This window comes from Clarias gariepinus, chromosome 16 (assembly GCF_024256425.1).
Source record: "Clarias gariepinus isolate MV-2021 ecotype Netherlands chromosome 16, CGAR_prim_01v2, whole genome shotgun sequence".
Lineage (NCBI taxonomy): Eukaryota > Metazoa > Chordata > Actinopteri > Siluriformes > Clariidae > Clarias > Clarias gariepinus.
The window spans coordinates 27,280,263-27,301,307 of record NC_071115.1 but is presented as its reverse complement, the minus strand read 5'-3'; the positions used below and the strand labels follow the sequence as shown (position 1 = coordinate 27,301,307).

At 35.8% G+C, this 21,045-nt stretch overlaps 1 protein-coding gene, 1 long non-coding RNA gene and 1 gene segment (V, D, J or C); all 3 read right to left on the bottom strand.

Annotated features, from left to right (window-relative positions):
- Positions 1–1,928: 1,928 nt before the first annotated feature.
- LOC128544721 (uncharacterized) lies at positions 1,929–2,927 on the bottom strand. The gene is made up of 2 exons (XR_008365811.1): positions 2,791–2,927; positions 1,929–2,134 (listed from the first exon to the last, which is right to left on the bottom strand). It is a non-coding gene; the product is annotated as an uncharacterized LOC128544721 (long non-coding RNA).
- A 1,280-nt stretch (positions 2,928–4,207) lies between these two features.
- LOC128544290 (immunoglobulin mu heavy chain) overlaps positions 4,208–21,045 on the bottom strand; it is a 45,489-nt gene continuing 28,651 nt past the window's right edge. Inside the window, exons 4-12 of the mRNA XM_053514312.1 lie at positions 11,455–11,514; positions 9,541–9,852; positions 8,029–8,319; positions 6,929–7,165; positions 6,453–6,740; positions 6,221–6,357; positions 5,443–5,869; positions 4,919–5,227; positions 4,208–4,666 (exon numbers count right to left, since the gene is read on the bottom strand). Coding sequence (XP_053370287.1) covers positions 4,275–4,666; positions 4,919–5,227; positions 5,443–5,869; positions 6,221–6,357; positions 6,453–6,740; positions 6,929–7,165; positions 8,029–8,319; positions 9,541–9,852; positions 11,455–11,514 — 2,453 coding nt within the window. The 3' untranslated portion in view covers positions 4,208–4,274. The remainder of the gene's footprint in view (positions 4,667–4,918; positions 5,228–5,442; positions 5,870–6,220; positions 6,358–6,452; positions 6,741–6,928; positions 7,166–8,028; positions 8,320–9,540; positions 9,853–11,454; positions 11,515–21,045) is intronic.
- Positions 5,822–6,761, bottom strand: LOC128544689 (Ig epsilon chain C region-like). The segment is given in 2 exon segments: positions 5,822–6,357; positions 6,453–6,761. Coding segments are annotated over 2 exon segments (636 nt in total).

The window sequence follows — 21,045 nt, the reverse complement described above, 5'->3', positions numbered from 1 at the left end:
ATGGAACGGCTTCTCAATCTCACAAATGAAATGATAGTTTTTGGCTTCGTATGTTTTGGGAATAGTGAAATGTGCAGTCAATGTGCTTCCGGCAGATTGACATACTGAGCTTCTGGAAACTTCTCATCATTGGCCTGGAACGTACAGTAATAGAGGGCTCACCAGAGGGCAGACTGCTTGCAACACACTCCAGCACTGCACTGTCTCTCTTCCCTATGTCTGCAAGACTCCTTCTGATCACCACTGTAGGAGTTTTCTGTACATTTTCTGAGATATATAAGGTAAAGTGAAATATAAGGAGAAATATGGTTAAATTAACTTTTTCAACATAAAATGTTTTACATGGACACGTGGCATTTAACTTTGTGCACATAATTAGAGTTTAAAAAAGTAATGTTTGGTGGTAGCATTGCAACTCCCATCACATTTCAAGATGCAAACTGTTATTTTTTTCTCTCTTTTTTTTAAGTTGCAAAGAAATTCACATAAAAAACTATAATAGAGTTTATAGTTTGTGCTCTGTAGAACTTACTTAAATTTTAACGTTTTTTTTTTTTTTTTTTACAATTTGTGTCCTGTAATAAGATGCTGGTACAACACTTGAGGAACGTGAGGAACTCTAAAACTGTTACATGGTTATACTTTATGATACATTAGGATAATGTTGTCATTACAAAAAATCTGGATACACTTCATATACCACAAGGAACGCTATTTGAAACATACCTGAAACAAACTAATACCGATGGCAGATCTATTGCTTTAAATGCGTTGTGACAGGTGACCAAAGAGAAAAAAAAAAACAATGAGCACAAATAAGCAAGTTCCTTACTGTTAAGTGAATATGAGCAGATTTAAATTTACATAACAGAATATATATTAGAATAAAGCATAGCATTAATCACAGTTTATCGCTGTGCTTTTCTCCAATCTTGTGTTTGAGTTTTATTTCCAGATTTCGGTCTTTTCTGGGGTGGCGAGAGAAAGGAGGGCAGGATAGACTTCAGTGAGCAAAGCAAACAGCAGTTGAGAGCATTAGCCACGAAGTGGTCTAAAAATAAATGGGAAAAAGAGAAGTGAAAATCATCCGCTTCATTGAGATGGGGTGAAACGCACCTGCACAGGAAGAAGCATGCATGAATAGACCATTTACACACAGTGTTTTTCCTGTTATGAAGAGTGCTTGTCTATTCTCTTTGTTTGCTTAGTGGCATGATAAATAATTTGTTAAGAAAGAATAAACAATAATTATGTAACAAATGTTTTATTTCACTTTACAGCACAAAATAAGTCTTATGCCTATATACAGTGCCGGCCTGTGGGGTTGTGAGGCCCTAGACGAGGTCATGAAAACTGGGCCCACTGCAATAAATTATGCATTAATTAAACATACATGCCTTCAGTTTGAGCTTGCTTTTCCTTCTCTACTTTTCAAATAGCATCAGTGTGCATCGCATAGATTAAAAATTGCAAAATCAAGTTAAATGTTCTGTCACGCAACTGCCTAATAAGCATTGAAATATTAAAAAATGATAAGTGCAGGTCTAAAATATTGCAGGCAGTTTTATGCAAATTAGTATGTGGTGCTTAGGTGTATGTTTCAAATCCTTTATGCTCTTATTTATACTGTTGTTTTGTTTTATCGTTTTTTAGAAATTTGTCATATATTAATTATACAAAGTTATTATTTGTATTTAATATGGTGGGTAATTTTTGTTTTACTCACCCTTGTTGTGAATTGTATCATGTTTAATGGGTCCGTTTGTTGTGAGTGCAATAACATGCCTTTGTATTGACGTTCTATTGTGGTCAGAATACACATATAGCATGTATGTGTACACTATATTGCATGTATGCCTGTTAATAAACACTTCACATTAAATTTACTGTAATTCAAATAATGATAAAGAAAACAATAATATGTTCACTTGTATACTTTGTAAGACATTTATTTGAGATTAAAATAGAAGCATGAAAAAGCATTCAACTTTTAAATGACAGTTACAGATATATGCAGAAAGTAGCTACAGTATGTAGGCAGTAGCAAAAAGTCTAACTCAGAATAGTATATTGGAAAATAATAATAATAAGAAGAAAACCAAACTCATTTCCAATAGCTGTTTACTCATTTCACCTGAAATAATAATAAAAAAAGATTAGATCATGAAACAGTCATTTATTGTGGGTACAACAGTATATCTTACATAAATTGAGTTTTAAAACAAAATCCCACACAAAACCTTTTATTGTGTTTACTATTCACATATGTATAAAGCTAGTGGATTGAATTCTAGCAAAACTTTACACATCTTTTTCTTGATTCTTATTTTTATTAAATATTTTCTTTTACCCTCAGTGACACATCAAAATTGTTATTTAATTTGTATCATACTAATGTGATACATTATTGTGTCAAACAACAAAATTATCTGAATAGTGCCATAAGTAAAATTGACAATTACATTTAATTAGAAAACCAATTTGTTACTATATTGTTATTTATTTTATATAACTCATATAAAATTAGTATACCTCACATAATTCTATAACTAATACTAAAAGTGTTTAGAAAAGCTCACATATATTATTATTATTATTATTACGTGGGTTATTTGGCTATAGCACATTCCCAGTTGTCCTGACTTTTAATTTAATTTTAATTTAGAGCTGCTATTATTGAAATTATCTTTTATAATTTTTGACCAACATCTTTTTTACAGTACAAACAAACAACATTTTATAGAAGAAAATAATAAACATTTATAACTATACCAAATACAGTTTTCTCACCTTGATTACAGTCACCCCAATGCTGTAGAAGAGGGTGATGAGGAAAAGAAATACAAATGTAAATGCAGTTTTTGTTATGTTTTCATGATCCATGTCTGTCCCATGGAAGAAAAGCTCCATCAGCACTGAGCAATCTGTGTCTGTTGGCATCCATTGACGCACACACACACACACACACACACACACACACACACATACAGGATATACAGTGTATATATATATATATATATATATATATATATATATATATATATATACATACAGTATATAAACACACAGTGGATATAGAAATTAATCACTCCTCTATTAGCTTCACTGGACTGAGTTTACAAATCCTTTGTAATCAAACAAATCCTTGAGTAATTTGTCTCATGATTGGGTAGAAACATAGTGCTGTGTGCTCTTAAGCCACCATGGATCAGACCTTTTTGTCAGGCTCATCCCATGTGTGCTCAATCTGATTTGGATCTGGGGGATTTAGTGGCCAGGTCAGACCGCACTAAATATTCTGGTATCTTTCTATTCTGTTCAGTATTGACTTCTTTTTACCTAGTTGTGCTTCATTAGCATGTCTGGCCTTTGCCTCCCAAAGGCATGAGCCTTAGTTGCACTAAGGTGAGCCATAATTGTAGATGATCCTGTCACCAATTTACTGGTCAAGTGATAATCACTGTTAATGTATTAATGTTTTGTGGTTTTCATGAAACAGATCATTTTTGCATCTTAAAACCTCTATGATTTTATTTTATTTTTATTACAAAGGCTTTGGTTTAGTTTTGCTTAGACACAAATGATATTGGTGACCCCTAATCTGTCAAGGAAAAAGGTAAAAAAAAAAAAAGTAGGTAGAAAAAATTATCTACATGACAAGAGGCACTGCATGTCTTGGCTTGCTGGAGATAAAACAATATAAAACTATTACTAAGCCATTGCAATATTTTGTTTGTATGGACAGCAACAAATAAAGCTTGACAAAAACATTATTACATGAATGCAAACACACAATGTGAAATTTGTGATTTTTTTTTTTGGTGGATTCACTATTATCATAATTAACAGACTTCATGTTTTATTAAGAGGTTTGCCTTTCTTAAAGTTTAGTTAACAATTGTATTAGGTCTTTGTAACCCATAGTGTATACATGTATAGAGCGAGAGAGAGAGAGAGAGAGAGAGAGAGAGAGAGAGAGAGATTTAAAAGAGCCATATTTAAAAGATGTTTAGATATGGACAGATAAAATTAGTATGATGCAATATTAGAATATATCTGCACTGCACAGAAAATATGCTGAATGATTTTTTTTATTTTCATTGTTTCAGTGTGAGATTGCATTGGACATATTCCAAAAACGAAGAACACACAAGCATCAGACAGACTTGAAAGACAATGACATTGTGTTAATTAAAAAATAAAAAAATAATAAAAACATAAAAGACAGGCAAAAACAAAAATAAAACAAGCATTACTAGCGGAAAACACAATTATTAGTGCAGACTAGAAGGTTGGCAGTTTTGGGGAACATTCAGACTAAGATTCACTAAGGTGGGTGGATTTGAATTGTAAGCGATGGATCTGGATATGTGGCGCACAGGGTCCGCGATTGACTCATGATAAACATTGCAGGTGAACACACTGCCATTGGTCCAATCAGCAGTATTGACAATGAGCTGGCTGTATGCTGAAAAGTAGTTGTCTCTCTTAATAACTTTAGTTGTGTTCTGCTTAACGACATCGCCAACTTGTTTATCATCAACAAGCCAAGACACAGCCATCTCCTGAGGGTAGAAATCTTTTACATAGCAAGTCAGGGTCACCGAATTGCTCAATGAGCTTTGTGATGGAGCGAGCAAGTAAACCTCAGGGCATTTTCTGTTGCCTACAAACATAAAAATCACATTTAACAACAAAACAGGATATATATATATATATATATATATATATATATATATATATATATATATATATATATATATTTTTTTTTTTTTTCCTTTTGCATTGATTCTTTTTGCAATTATCATTTACCCGTAAATTATATATAAATGCTTTCATGCTTCTTAAAAAATATATCTTAGTTTTTCCATACAAATTAAAAGCAAGAATATGTAAAATTATTAAACACATTTCCTACCATTTTCTCTTTGGTAGTCTTCTTTAATAAACCCCTGAGCAAATGTTGTATGATACACCTCACAGGTGAATTTGGTGCCACTATTCCACTGTTCGTAAGAGATCAATGTAGTGAGAGTGATCGCTGTCTTCCCAGACACGTCTTTTTCAGATAGAGAAGCAACCTCTTTCCCGTTAACAAGCCATTTTAGGCCAGTGAAGCCCTCTGGTCCTTTAGCCTTGCACACAAGGTCGCCAGATCTTTTGATAAGAATGTCTGTGTTGGAAGGTGGGATTATTGTCACCTTTGGCTGCTGCGGGTCAACCGACACTGTAAAAAAGGTATAGAAATATTTTTTTAAAGAAGCAAATGTTAAAGTTTTTAAATTACAAAAAACCAAACAATAAATGTACAATTGTAAAAAGTACCATCAAATCTGAGTTTTATTGCACATTACAGTCAAATAATCGTATATAAAAGACATCACTTGTACAAAACATGGTCATATTCATATAAAAAACTAAGTAGAATAACTTAATACGTACCATGTCTTGCCCCTTTGGACAGATTCTGTGCCTTGTGCTGGAACTCGCACTTAACTGGAGAAGATGAGTCGATCCATTCATTGGCAGTGAGTTCCAAAATGCTAATGGCAGTGTAAGTATCTTTCTCTTTGCTTAATATAGTGCGTTTGACCTTATTTTCGATATTTATCATATCATGGGTCCACTTAAATGTGTGTGATTTAGGATAAAATTCTGAAGCTAAGCAGATGAAGGTAGCTGTTCCACTGTCTAATTCTGTTTGGGTTGGAGTTGTTAGGAGCAGAGTTGCAGCAAGGTCTGCAAAACAAACAAAGACATCTGTATGCAGAAGGAATGGGCACAGCAGTTTAGGAGTAGATTGTCTTGCCAGATGGGCTGGCCTTATCACAGACATGTTGGCAGAGAAAGAGCACAGATCATACATAAGCTTTGGACTTTAAAACGCTTGACTCCTTACATAAAATAGTACATTGCTGATTAAAATGGATAGTCCTTTTAGTAATAATTAACTTATAGTCAGACATTTAAAATGGTTAAAGTCACTTAAAACAAAATATTTAAATGGTTTCCTAAATGTTGGTGTTTATAAACACTTGCCTTTGGTTTTAGAGGTGATGTATGTCTGGGCATTAGAACAGGGGTGTTTCACCTCACAGGAAACATTTTCATGGTTTTTCCACATATCAGCTGGAACCCTTAAAACTCTTTGAACACTCTCCGTTCCATTGCCGTGGTTTTCAGTTTTGATCACATTTGAAGACAAATTGTCTGTCCCTACTTTGCAATTAACTGAGAAGTCCTGGAGCCTGTGGCCCAACAGCAGACATGTGACAGAGACAGGATCCTCCTCTGGCATATCACTGATGGAGGGACCCAACAGGTAAACCTGTGCATTCCTAGCATGATCTTGAGTGACTGGAGACAAAGAAATTACTTTAGTGTAAGACACACCTGCATCTAACATTTAGGTTGTGTTTAGGGCTCATGAACATTTCTGATAATTACAATACCTGCACAAAAACTGGTGTTCTTTTGGACAGTTTTGAGACCACCCTGATCATTGACTTGGCAGGTGAATGTAGTTCCACGTTTCCACTCTTGTTCTGAAACTGATAGCTCGCTGGACACCTTCACAAATCCATCTTCATTCATTGTTACTTCACTTTTATTATTCCCCACAGATTCGGGGAGCCACTTGATCACTGGGTTAAGTCCAGTTCCATAGCAAAGAAGTTTTTGCACGGTTGAAGCAGTTTTATCCTCACTGGACACAACAGAAAGTTCCACTAAAGGATCATCTGGAGAGAAGTGCATTTTTTGACAGGTCAGATCAACATTTTATAGCAAAAATGTATTTTAAAATATCACAATGTCAAAATGTTTTAGATTTACATCTGTAGAACAGAATTGTCCTTACTAAACAGGTTTTCTATATAATTGGACCTCCATTTTAAGGAATGGCTTAGCTGAATCTGGCAAGCAAAACGGTGGTATTTGGTTCGGTGTGTTTCAGGAATAGTGAAAGATACAACTAGTGTGTCCTGGGCCTCTGGCAGATTCACAGACTGAATTTCTGGAAAGTTCACATCATTGGCCTGAAAGATGACAGAGAGTTCACCAGAGGGCAGACTGCTTGCAGCACACTCCAGCACTGCACCGTCTCTCCTTCCTATGTCTGCAAGACTCCTTCTGATCACCACTGTAGGAGTTTTCTGCACGTTTTCTGAGGTACATAAAATATAGTCACATAAGTTAAAATGTTTCACTTAGGTAAAATATTTCCAAGTTAACTTTCTCAACATGACACTTTTTACATGGACACGTGGCATCTAACTTTGTGTGCATAATTAGTGTTTTAAAAAGTAATGTTTTGTGTGATAGTATTGCAACTCATTTCACATTCCTTTTTGTTCTTTTTTTAAGTTGCAAAAAAGAAAAAGAAATCATAAAAAAAATATTGGTTTTAAATTATAATTAGAACTTGCCTGTAATTTGGATCTTTTTTCTCTTGTTCTAAAACTTTTTCAACATGAACCATTTTACATGCACATATGAGATTTAACTCCATCTATTATTATTGTTTAAATTAGTAATATTTTATAGAAGCACTGCAAATCCCATCATATTTCAAGTCGTAAAGCTTTTTTTTGCAATACAAATAAACATAAAGAATGATAATTGAGTTTTAAATTATATACAGAACTTACCTGAAGTTTTTATATTATCTTCTATTGTTTTAAAACATGGATGTTCAGCCCTGCAGGTTATTGTCTTCCATTTTGTCCAGTCTTCAACAGAAATAGTCAGGTTGCTAACAGTGGATTCGCCTTGTCTTTCACTGATAATGACTTGGTCTGATTTTTTGTTTCCATCTACAAGCCATGAAATTTTAGGCTGGAACACAGTCTCAACAACACAAGAGACTGTTACATGTTTATCTGTCAATATGGACCTGAGAGGAGGTTTCTCCAGACGTATCCGTGGTTTAGAAATTGGATGGCCTGGAATATATTAGAGGTTGTTTCTGTACACTTTGACATCATAGATTTTTATTTTTATTTTGCATTGTTTTTGTGTGAAACTGACCTTTACAAATGCTCCATGATTGACTGTAGATTTTGGCCTGGTGTTTAGCGCTGCAGGTGAACTCTTTGCCTTCATTCCATTGCTGTGGATTTATACTGATTTGGCTCAGCATGGAAAACTCTTTTTTTCCCTCTTTTTGAAATTTTTTCTCAGTCCCTTTATTACCCACTCCCCAATCAACAATAATCGCTTTAGGACTAAAACCATCCAACCAACAAATTAGATTAATATCGTTTGTTGCTGTGTTGATGCTGGTGCTGATGCTGATGATGGGTGGATACGCAATCACAGCTATAAATGATAAGAAAACAACAGGTCAAGAATAATTTACACTTTTGATATGTACTGTAATAAGATGTTGGCACAACAATTTTGATACCATATTATAGTATAGAATAAAACCATAGCATTTACAGTATCACAGTTTATCATAATAAATTTAGTCATTTATTTTGTTTACAGTCTAATTTTATTTTCAGTTATTAATGCTCACGCTGTGACTGGAATGAGACAAAACATGTAGCTAAGAAAAATATTACCACATAGTAGAAAGTTATAATCATCTACCAGAATATGACCACTTTTGGAGAAAACGGTGTTGCTCTAGCTGTTTTAAATAAAAGGTTTAGCTTCAAAGAAATATTAAACTGTAGGATTAGCTGAAATTGTATTAAATGAACACTTTCAGATATAGTGCATAAGTAAGTAGTTTACTGTAATTCTGTAGTTTAGAATTTTTATTTGTTTTAGCACATTGATTACTATTTATTTGATTGTTTACAATAATACTGTAGTGTTTTTACGCCGGGAAGAATGCTGGAGAGACGAGTGAGCTTCCTGGCTGCCCAATGCAAATGGCTGGGAGGACTTTATTAAGCTCACAGCATGTAAGGCATGAGCAGTACCTTCACTCAGGAGCCTACATCCAATTCAGCACTAGCTTGAACTGGAGCACATTTCACACGTCACACCCACCTCACACACAACAGGGCCTAAGCCACTAACCAGAACACCTTTCCCCAACATGGTGAACACACACCGACATCCCCGCAAGGCATGCTGGTCATCAGCCGCCGCCCCGCCCACGCCACAATACATTCACTGGCCATTTCATCAAATATACTTATTACTCACAATAGTCAGTATCACTCATATACAGTAGGTATAAATTGTACATTTTCTTACTGGGGAGGTTCCATCAAAGTTACGTACTGTACTTTGCCTGTATTATGTAGGCGCATGTAAAGTATCTTTAATTAGCTTTCAAAGTAAAGCTAATTAAGGGCCAACTATGTTTCTTCTAAAGGTTCCAAAATAAAATGTCCCAAATGCATTGTGGCCTTGACGTTCTCTCACCAAGGGGCAAGGGAAGTTTGTTAACTTATTGTTTGTGTTGGGTCAGGGGAGATAACCTAATTACAACAAAAAAGCTTCGCTAAAGCAAAAAAAAAAAAAAAAAACTTGCTACTGCCTGCATATTTGGCTGCAAAATTGTGTTTTGCGGTATTTTTTACCTACGTCTTATTTTCAGCTCTGCCGTTTTGGTTCCCAGGGAGTTAGAGACTTCGCAAGTGAACTTCTTGCTCGCGTTCCAGTCGGTAGCAGGGACGCGCGCCTGACTCACTGAGGAGTATTGTCCGTTGTCCAGCACTGCCGGGTATTGTACAACGGTAGTCAGCGCGGTGCCGCTCGCATCCTTCCAAACGTAGCTCAGTCCATCGGCGGTTGCCAAGTTGCGGGTGAGGCAGCCCAGAGTGACGAACCCATCAGGGGACGCGCCGCACTGCCACACGGGAAACAGAGACCTCGGGGCTTCTTGCGTTGCTGTATATAGACAAACAATAGACAAACATCAGCGAGCCAACTGCAGTACATTATTATTATTTATTTATTTACTTATTGTATCAGTTATATACATTTACCACTACTACTACTACTACTACTACTACTACTAATAATAATAATAATAACAAAAAGGTAAGATAGGTCTTTATTAATCCCGAAGGAAATTGTTTTTCCAGTTGCTGCATCTTTAAAAAGATAAATTAAGGGGGGGGGGGGGGGGGGCAATATAAACAGATATAAACAGATATAAATAGAATAATTATAATATAAATATAATTGTATTGTATTGTATTCATTTGTTATTGCACCCATATGATTTATTTTGCACATAATATTTGATATTGATATTGATTATTCGGTCATGACAGCTCCCGAATGAAGGGAACAATAATAATACTAATACTAATAATAATAATAATAATAATAATAATAATAATAATAATAAACATTAAAATGGCCTAAATAAAATCACTCAAAACATTCGTAAAGAAAAATATCTATCTATCACAGACTCTATTGGTGTATTTTTTGTTTCGTTGTATTTTTATTTTATTATATTTTATAAGTCTAATTCTATATCAGTTTTAACCAACTGCTCCCTATAAAGTAGGTTAGCGCAAAACAAAGGCTAAATGCAATACATAATTTTAAATCATTAATAAATTTAAATAAATGATTTTGTAAATGACAATAAGTACAATAAGTAAAGCACGTCAAACATACAACTTTACCAAAAGAACTTTTGCAGTTCATGTTTCAATTTTACATCAGTACATACATAAAAATATCTAAAGCACTAATATATCATAAGTATTTATATGTATTTTTAAGTACTTTATAAGTATTTTTATAAACCGTAGTAATAATTCACATACATTAAATATAATCATGTCACAGTCTGGCATTGATAAAATTAAAGTTAAGCATATTATGTAGCTAAACACGTTTTATCGTCCCTTAAATATTTTTTTTTTCCAGGTTCACATTTTAGATCGATAATTATCGCTAGCCCATATATGAAAACAAAAAGAAGTGACAGTTAAAGCGCTGAATTACTTATTGGTTGTTATGGTGACAGGTGTTCTTTTTCCCCAGCAATCAAAAGCCCAGTCACACTGTGCTTCAGATTCTAACAGAGCTTTTATCGCTATACATTTAACTAAACTAAACTGAACTCAAATTAATTAGGAATAGTATCGCGCTTATTAACACGCAAGACATACTACATATACTGTAAATCCAACCAATTAAAAAAATTTATTAACTTTAAAACCCCTAAAATAGTCCCATCATATAAAAATAATGTGGTTTGTTTTAGCGGGAAATGCAATATATTGTTACGTGTTTTATAAACTACATTTATAAAAGTTTGAAGGATAACCAGTGCTATTGGTTTTAATTTCATATCTGAAGTCACAGTCACTGACATTTCTTTTCCTCAGTAATCAAAAGCAGATTACAGTCATCAGGTTTAAGATACCACTCGTACAATAAGTAAAAATTTTTAAAATATCTTTAGATTTTTCTAAAATTGGCTAAATTTAGGGTTGGAATAAACGTGTTAGATAAATGAATTACTACCTTTTGTCACGGCCACCGAAGTTCCTTTTCCCCAGTGGTCAAAGTAGGTGTCACAGTAAATTAATTTCCTGATTCTCTGTACAAAATCTCCCTAGTGAGAGGGTTTTTGATAGATAGATAGATAGATAGATAGATAGATAGATAGATAGATAGATAGATAGATAGATACACTAACACATAGATATTGCTATCTTACTGTACATGTCAGTACACACAGGGTAATGTAAAAACTAAACAGAAGTTACTAGTGCAGTGAAAATCTGCAAGATATATAAGGCGTATAGAATAAGAGCATATAAATAAAAAACAAGAGTAAAAAAAAATAAACAATTAGAGAAATGAAGTTAATGATGTGCAGTTCAGTCATGATGTGCAATTTTACAGTATGTGATAACAGTGCAACAGTATTAATTGTAAAAGTAATTGTGAAAATAACAGTATGAAAATGATAATGAAATACAGTAGATAAATGTATGCAACAGTTGTTTTTTGTGTTTTGAACTCGGTCACACCTCCGTCAGGTGATTGGTGCGCCTACCTGAACCGAGGTGGCTCATTAGTTTCCTTATAGTAAACTATAAGGAAAGTATATAGACTGTATAATAGTCTTGTGTTTAGCTTCTCTGGTTGTCGTGCATTTGTTCAGTTACCCTTTGAGAATACTCTCAGAGAGGTCTCTGCGTCATGCCGTCCTGTTTAAGTTATATGGTCTGGTTATCTCCTGGTATTGTTTAGTTTCTGCTCTGCCTAGTTCCTGTTACTGGTGATAGTTATGTCATGCTGCATGTTTTGTTATAGTTTCATGTTCTCCTTATTCCTGATTATGATTTGGAGTTTAAACCGTGTTTTCTGTTAAAAGCTAATTACCTTAGTGCCTGTTGTTTTGGCCCTTTCAAAGTTCTATGTTTATGCTTGTTTGTTCATGTTTTGTTTTCTTTATTAAAAGACTTTCCAGCAGTTCTTACCCTTGCGACTAAACAGTGGTATAGTGGAGGGGCTTCCCCTTGTATTTTTTTTTGGGGGGGATGGGGGTGGAGGGTGGGGGGGGGCTGAGACTGTAATGCCGGGGCTAGCAGGCTTTCCTGGTAGTCGGCTTGCAATCCGGCGGAACAATCTGGAGGGAGCAGAAACGAGTGGAGCGACATCCAGCCAAGCTACACGGAGAGAGACTAAAGAGGGTGAGCTAGCGATGCTGGAAAGGGTCGCGGCTTGCAGTGGGACGCGTGCCCCTCAGGGCACAGGACGACGGAGCTTGGGGCGGCGCGGCTCCCTGCACTAACCAAGCAGAGCCCCAGAGTCCCAGAGGGGGATTAGACCTTCCAGATCATCCGCCTGCCACCCAATGCCGTGGACCTCCGTTGAGCGCTGGAGCGCCGTTGGGGGGGGGGTTAATGTCACGGAATACCAGCAGAGGGCGCCACTTCCAAAGTCCACACCCAGATCTTGTAACACATATACATTACCTACAATTAAATAAATGTAATAAATAAAACATAACTATAAATAATTAGCATGATCAATAATTCCACCATAAGAGCAACAATAACAATATAAATACTTGTAAAAAAAAAAAAAAAAAAACACAAGCGGCTGGGTTTTAATCCATGCGATGAAGGAGCAGGGATAGAATCTATACAGTATATCATTAAACCTAACATTATACTTATAACTGAGTACTAACAGGTAAATGGCGGACATAACACGTTAGATTACTAGTTACATCAAATAAGTAATCCCCTATCTAAGTAAGTACCCTAATGCGTTACTTTTTAACACTTTACACCCAACACTGGCTCTTTCAGCATTAGATCATGTTATTTGCCTTGCAAAGAATTTTGCTAAAGTATTTTATGGACACAATTTTCTGGGACTGAGATTATTTGGATTGATTCATATTGTATCAGGCCTCTAGACCCTGGCATATTGCCTAATCCCAAGAACCAGAGTAGGGAACGTGTCAAGGAGCGTGCGAAAGTGGAAGTGCAGAGAGGAAATAAAGATCTGTATTAGAATAAAAAAAAATACAGCTTGAGTCTATAGACCACCATTTATCAGAGTCCACCATTTATCTAGACAAGCTAGCCTCATTTTGTGCCATTGGAAATGTACAGTACCTCCTTGTGATAAGGCTTGCTCTGGTGGCTTGTGTGTTTATACCAACTCAGAATTGTATGTATTACCAATGTGCTGGAAGAAATCTCAAGTCAGTGCTCCCTAAATCCCCAAATGCAGTAGATGCTCCTGATTTCATCGTGTTTCTAAGTATAGATTTGATGGTTTTGGCAATGTCCATCCATGGATTTGGGGGTGGAGCTTCTGTGTTGGGGGTGTATTTGTTTGGCTGTAGTTCAAACATTAGCATTGTTTCTCTATGACCTACTGTATTACTCTGTCTGTAGATGTTTTGTCTCAGCAGAGCCATTCTGTAAAATTCACTTTTATATTAGGATGTTTAAACTAATGGCTTATACAGTATATGTCTGCCTTTCCCTACATCCTAAAAAATGCTGGGTTAAAAACAACCCAATCTGGGTTGTTTTTAACCCAGCTGCTGGGTAACTATTGGACTAACTAAATGCTGGGTTAATTTAACCCAGCAAAATGGGTTATTTTTTTAACCCAGCAAAATGGGTTAAATATTCAACCCAAATGCTGGGTCATATTTAACTGTAATGCTGGGTTAATTCTACCACATAAATTGGTCAAATGTTTTACCCAGATGTTGGTTAATTTTAACTAGAATGTTGAGTTAATTCTACCTCACAAATAGGTTATTAAATTACGTTATTATAGTGTATCTGTAAAAAAAAAAAAAAAAACTACCCACGTCTATTAAACAGTTAAATTACTTTGATATACTGGTTTATTACAAAAAAAAAAAACTTAAAAGTTTTGCAAACCATACATATATGCAATAAACAACATCCTATTTAATGTTCATAGAAAAAACGTTTATTTTTCAAAAGCACAAGAACAGATAATCAACAGCGACATCATTACTATACTATTACTCATAAGGGCAGAATGGAGTAATAACACAAATAGGCTGAGGCAGCTTCTACAGAGCAGGATCTCTTTGTGACATTAGATATCTTTTCTGCAGAACAAAACTATTCAGCCCTGGTTTCATTTTAACATACAAACACTGTCTTTGACTTTTAGCAATAGCAAGTAGGCCTTGCTATTTCATAGCAACATTACAAAAAGTCCTATACAATAGCACACAACTTTAAATAGTTAATGTCAAAAATATAAAATGCCTTGAAGCACACATCAACCGCCCCAAGTAGTGTGCATTGCTCCAGAGCCTGTCCCACCAGAATGACGAATGCCTGAGAGCAGCGCTGGTTATTATCTCCCAACGTCAGGATGTACAGTAGGGGTACGGCCTTGACCCTTTAGCCTGCTTGAGGTATTCCACCATGTTGGTGCCAACCTTAGAAAAAAAGAAAGTTAAAAATTGGTTGAATAACAAAGATTAAACTGAACAAGACTATCAATTTAATGTGTAATAGGATTTATACTAAATAAAAAAATTACAAAGATAGGGTATAGGTAACATGAAACAAAAACATGGAGACAGCTACTACCAAAAATAAAATAAGCAAAATAAGCATGGCTTTTGGGATAAAGCTCATATATATATATATATATGTTTGTTTTTTGTTTTTTTTTGTCAGACTAGTTGATCTTGTGGTCTGTGTTGATTTTCAGCTAATTACCGAGGAAATGCATTGTTATAGCTGGGGTCATTCTGGCACATTACAATCACCCAAATATTAATACTTCCATCTAGTAGTTATCTGTACAGCTGACTTAATTTAGTCACTAGCAACTTTGGTTAAAGAGGGCTACCTGGTTAGCTTACATGCAGCAGTCATATTTGCATACTACTTGCCAAAGGGGTAAAGGTGTAAAATATTGTTATAACTCGGGAGAAACGCAGGCGACTTTTGACCGCGGAGTAAATTACTAACTAGTGAAAAACGGGAGGTTAGCAGGTGTGTATATTTGTGAGAGGGTCAGTGTTTTGTAACACCCCATCATTTTATTGTCTCAAACTGTGAGATTAATAAAGTTCTAATGTTAACTAAATGCTAGCGTCATGCTAATACTACAGTTAAAGTTTTGTCACCTTGCAAACATTCTACAGAGAAAGATAAAAAGCTCAGACATCTTATCCGTTTCTTTCACACACAGGTGGGGTTCTTTGGCTAACTATAGCAGCTTGTGTCAGCTAAATTATCTTACCTCAGACCAGCCTGAAAGTTTAAGTGTAACCTTAACACGGTAACAGTAATAAATCTTACATATAGTAATAATTTTTCAGTCATATGTGACTTAGGTGAGTGAACATGTGTATACAGACCTTGTATTTAACGTCATTTTCCCTTAAATGAACCGTCATCAGCGGTGTGGGAGCTGAAGAGAGACACGAAGCTCTGACTGACAGCCGCTGAATCCACCGGTGAACTTTGGGGGAGGAGCCAATCAAACTTCAACCCAGCAGCTGGGTTACACAAAAACTACCCAACTCTCTGTAAATAACCCAGAAAAATGACCCAACAGAGGCAACCCAGCGCTTGGGTAGAAAAAACAACCCAGCGTTTTTTAGAGTGTAGTGACCAAAAAGTACAGTATTTATGACAGATTTATGCCCCACTCATACTGTAGTTGATGAAATCCGTCAGAACTCAAGGGAAACACTGATGGAGGAACAAATGAGTTAGGGTTCTACATTGTGGCAAACAGGACATGTACATGTGTTAAATACTGATACCAGTTTAATCCTTATGCTATATGTTCTGGTCAAATCTGACCGATTTACATGTTTTCTCTCACATGTATTCCTGTTCACACATGGCATTTTAAAAGACATAAAATAAATTAGAAATATTTTTATAAAAATGTCTGTGTTTTTATGGAACTTTTATTTACTCATGGTGTTCCCAGTCAAAACTGACCGGTCATTGAAAATAAATAGGTAAAACTACAATTATTATAAAAAAAAAATAATAATAATAAAAAAAAAAACAGAGTTCAAGCACATTTCTACACTCCTCTCCCACACTTAAACATGCAGGTGTCTTTGAGCAGACACCCTTCTTATGTCCCTTTTTGGCTTTTATGGCAACCTGCATGGGGATCTATCGACAGCATATTTTTTTCTACACCTGTTGAAAAACCAAACTGCAACATTGTTCCAATCATGCAACTTTTTTGCAGCTTTGCTATATACAGCTTTTTGAGGCCTTACTCACAGTTCAGTCAGCAGAACAACGGCCAAGACGTGTACTGCTCGCCAAGCTGTGGAATTATATTTGACAATGACAGTGATCAGGAGCAGAGAGGCCAAGTTGACTGTTGAGAAGGGTTTCGAGAAGAAAAAGTCAGAGGTTGACGATGACAGAGTATAACCAGAGGAGGAAGACTCTGACACTGATGAGGAAGAAGCTGTGGTCTTCTTTCGGTCCAAAAATGGAACTAAATCCTAACACTAACCCGATATGCCATATCTCGAGTGGATGACATCAAGTCCTGTTTTTATTTTTTCCTTACGGACTCCATTGTAACCATTGTCATGAACATGAAAAACCCTAGGGAGGAAAAGGGTTTATGGAAACACCCCGAAAGAGGTAGACCCGGTAAATATTGCAGCATATTCGGGTGTGAGGATTTTGTGTGGTGTCTACAGATCCTGCAACAAATCTGTGTCCAGCTTATGGGATGCACTGGTCAAGAAAATCTTTCACGCTAAAATGTCTTTGCAGACCTTTCATATTCTGTCACGTGTAAAAGTTCATATTTTCACTTCTGAAGCGGTATAAGTGAATTATAATACACTGGAGTCATTTTAGGACAAAACTTAATTTTTATCTACTTTTTCAATTATTCATCTTTGATTCACTCTCTGATTACTGAACAGGGAGTGTATTTGTCTCATGACGAAAGTATAACTTAGTGTAAACAAAGCCTAAGATACTTAACATTACAACATTTTATTGTTTTGTATTAATAAGTTAGTCAGAAAATTCTGCCATAAAGAAAGACAGGCAGACATGTACAGTACGTAGACCTTAAATGATAATATCACTGATTAAATTTAAGCTGATAAGTTTATTTTTAACTTCTTAACTATTTTTATTTATCTCATAAAATCTTACTAATTTACTGTCAACAACAGGTACTTTTATATAATAATAATAATAATAAAAATAAAAACATCCTACATTTATAACAAAACTTACGCTGAAGCATACAAGACATGAACAGTTTGACATCAAATTGATAACTTTTTTTCCCCTCAAAACTGCAAATAAGCAAAAAATATTGCAAAAGATGGGGAATATTTTATGCATGTTTTCCATGAGCCACAAGGATGTTAAAAAGCAAACTACAACAACAACAACAACAACAAGCAATTATTTCCCCATGAAATCTTAATTTTACCATGAAGAACGTTTGCTTAGAATTATGTCTGCACACAGTATATAATGCATGGTCCTTTGTGCTCCACTTGGTGTTCATACGGTTAATCAGGAAACACCTGCATCATGAAGAACAGGCTTAAGAGTCTCAAGTTTTCGTATACTCATTCCTCTTACAAAAACAACTGAGTTAGTTTATCATTTTTATCATATTTTCACAAAAGTATTTATAGATTCATATAAAATATAAAGATAATACTTGTTCCCTTTTAAAAGCTACACTCGATGGTGCGTGAAAACGCTATGGGAACATCTTTCTGTGTTGCCGGTTGTGAAGCATGTGTGTATCAAACATGCCAAATTTTGACACATATAACCTCGGTCAGGTGACGCCATCTGATGAAGCGCACATGCAGGTTATAAATAGGAGTGATCTTTTTGTCTTCAGGACTTACGCGTGGATCCGGCAGATGTGCACGAGACGGATTTCCCCTCCTTTCTCTCGCGCTCTCACCAGATTGGGAAATTCTTCCGTCTGCTCAAGTGCGCCTTGTCTCTCACAGACTTGTCTCGTCGTGCAACAAGGATAAGGATCGTGCATTCCTCCTTGATGCCCCCATCTCGCCTTCCGGCCTGTTTGGCGACGCCGTTAATTCAGTCGCCAAATTCAAATTAAAATTTTATTTGTCACTTACACAGTCATACACAGTACGAAATATAGTGAAATGCTTACACGACCGCCAGTGACCTTAAAAAGAGAATTAAAGCTTATAATAGTAATAAATATGAATAAAAGAAATACGATACAAAAATTAAATAAAAAAATAAAATAAATAAAATAAAATTTAACTAGGAAAAATAGAACTAAAATAGAAACTGAAAATAGAAATGAACTGTACAAATAGAAATATAATGGTGTGCAAATATGCATAGAAAAAGTGACTTTGTGCAATGGTCCAGAATGTAAACGTAAACATGTAGTGTAGATGTGCGTGGAGTTGTCCATAGTTGGCCACTACGTTTCGTAAGGCGAAGTCATATAAACAAGCCTTCGGGAAATTCCTTCCAAGAGTTGGGACTGTCGGCCATCCAGTCTTGACCGGGTCTTGACCCCTCGTAAAGATTGGGGTGCCTCACAAATTGAGCAATGTGTGCAGGACATGAGAAATTTGATGCTAATTAACTTCCTTCTGCTAAATCCTGATAAGACAGAAGTTCTAGTCATAGGACCGCATACAGCTAGTAATCTCGTCACATGGATGCCCCGTGTGTCTCTCTGGGATGCGTCTGGTGTCTGGGGATGATTCTCTCTACCTAGAAAATGGTTCTGGCCTTGACTGGTGTTGGCAACTGTTTCTCTGGGGACTTGACAGTTCGATAGTTCAAGACTGGGACTTCCTACAAGTCTACCTGGGTCTTCAATAACTACCTGGACTCCATATTAACATCAATTAACATCAGCTATTATAGCTGAACTGCCTCAAACCCTACACACTGTATAAATGCAGATCATTTACTGCTTTCTGTTTCACCCAAATGAGGATGGGTTTCCTGTTGAGTCTGGTTCCTCTCAAGGTTTCTTCCTATTACCATCTCAGGGAGTTTTTCCTTGCCACTGTCGCCCTCGGCTTGCTCACCAGGGACAAACTGACCATTTTGATTCATTCCAATTCACATTTCATACAAACTTAAATAATTCTTTTGATTGTGTAAAGCTGCTTTGTTGAATACCTTTTCCATTACTCTAAACTGAAAAACTATGGCGAATTTCCATACACACGTTTGTGTTTTCAAATAGCTTACAAGCTTGACTAAGTGTCAGTAAATTGCATGAACTAAATAGACAACTATCAAAACATCACAACCACTTATCTATCAAAGCACCATTATTCATTTTCTTTTAATGAGAACAATCAGAGTACGATAAGCAAAAAAAAAAAAAAAACAGCCCCCTAACAACCTCTGCATTACAATAGGTGCATTAAATAATACTTATTGATATTGTAGTATGCTTCTTTTCTTTTCTTTTATTCTTATTCTTTTCATGTAACATGTTCACTTTGATCCACAGTGCTGTGATCAGCAGCACAACACACATAAAATTGTTTCCATTTGTAGAACAGGTCCAGTCACACCCTTAGTCAGTGTATCAGGAAAATTGTTATCTGGATTAAAATAGGGAAACTACAGAGAGTAAGGCAGATAGTGTTCATCTGACAGGTCATCTTTGTACCTTTCTTCTCCCCAAAAGCAGCTTGTTTATTGTGACTATCCTCCTGGAAATCTGGGCAAGGTCACTCTGACCAAATACTACCCGGGAAAAAACTTCTACAAGAGCTCTCTGAAATGATAAAGCCATATCTCAATAAATTAAAATATCAGCACAAATTTATTTCTATATTTTAATTTAAAAAAGTGAAACTCATATATTCACTACACACAGACTGATATTTCAAGCGTTTGTTTCTTAGATTTTGGTTATGGCTTACAGACAAAATTCTTCATTTTGTCTGTCAAAATTTTAATATTGTGAAAAAGGTCAATATTGGAGACTCATGGTGTCACACTCTAATCAGCTAATTAACTCAAAACACCTGCAAAGGTTTCCTGAGCCTTTAAATGGTCTCTCAGTCTGGTTTAGTCGGCAAAAAAAGGTCACTGCTTAAGAAGCTGGCTGTTAACAGAGTGCTCTATCCAAGCACATTAATGAAAAGTTGAATGGAAGGGAAAAAAATGTGGTAGAAAAAGGTGCACAAGAAACAGGAATAACCGCAGCCTTAAATGCATTGTGAAACTAAGCTCAGTTAAGAATTTGGAGGAGCTTCAACAGGAGTGAACAGCAGCTGGAGTCAAGGCTTCAAGATTCACCACATACTGTACAGACATATCCAGGACATGGGCTACAACTGTCGCATTCCTTGTCAAGCCACTCCTGAACCATAGACAACTTCAGAGGTGTCTTGCCTATGCTGAGGACAAAAGGATTGGACTGTTGCTCAGTGGGCCAAAGTCCTCTTTTCAGATGAAAGTAAATTTTCCATTTAAATTGAAAATCAAAGTCCCTGTGTCTGGAGGAAGAGAAGAGATGCACAGAATACAAGTTGCGTGCAGTCCAGTGTACAGTTTGAACATTCAGTGGTGGTTTGGGGAGCTCCGTCATCTG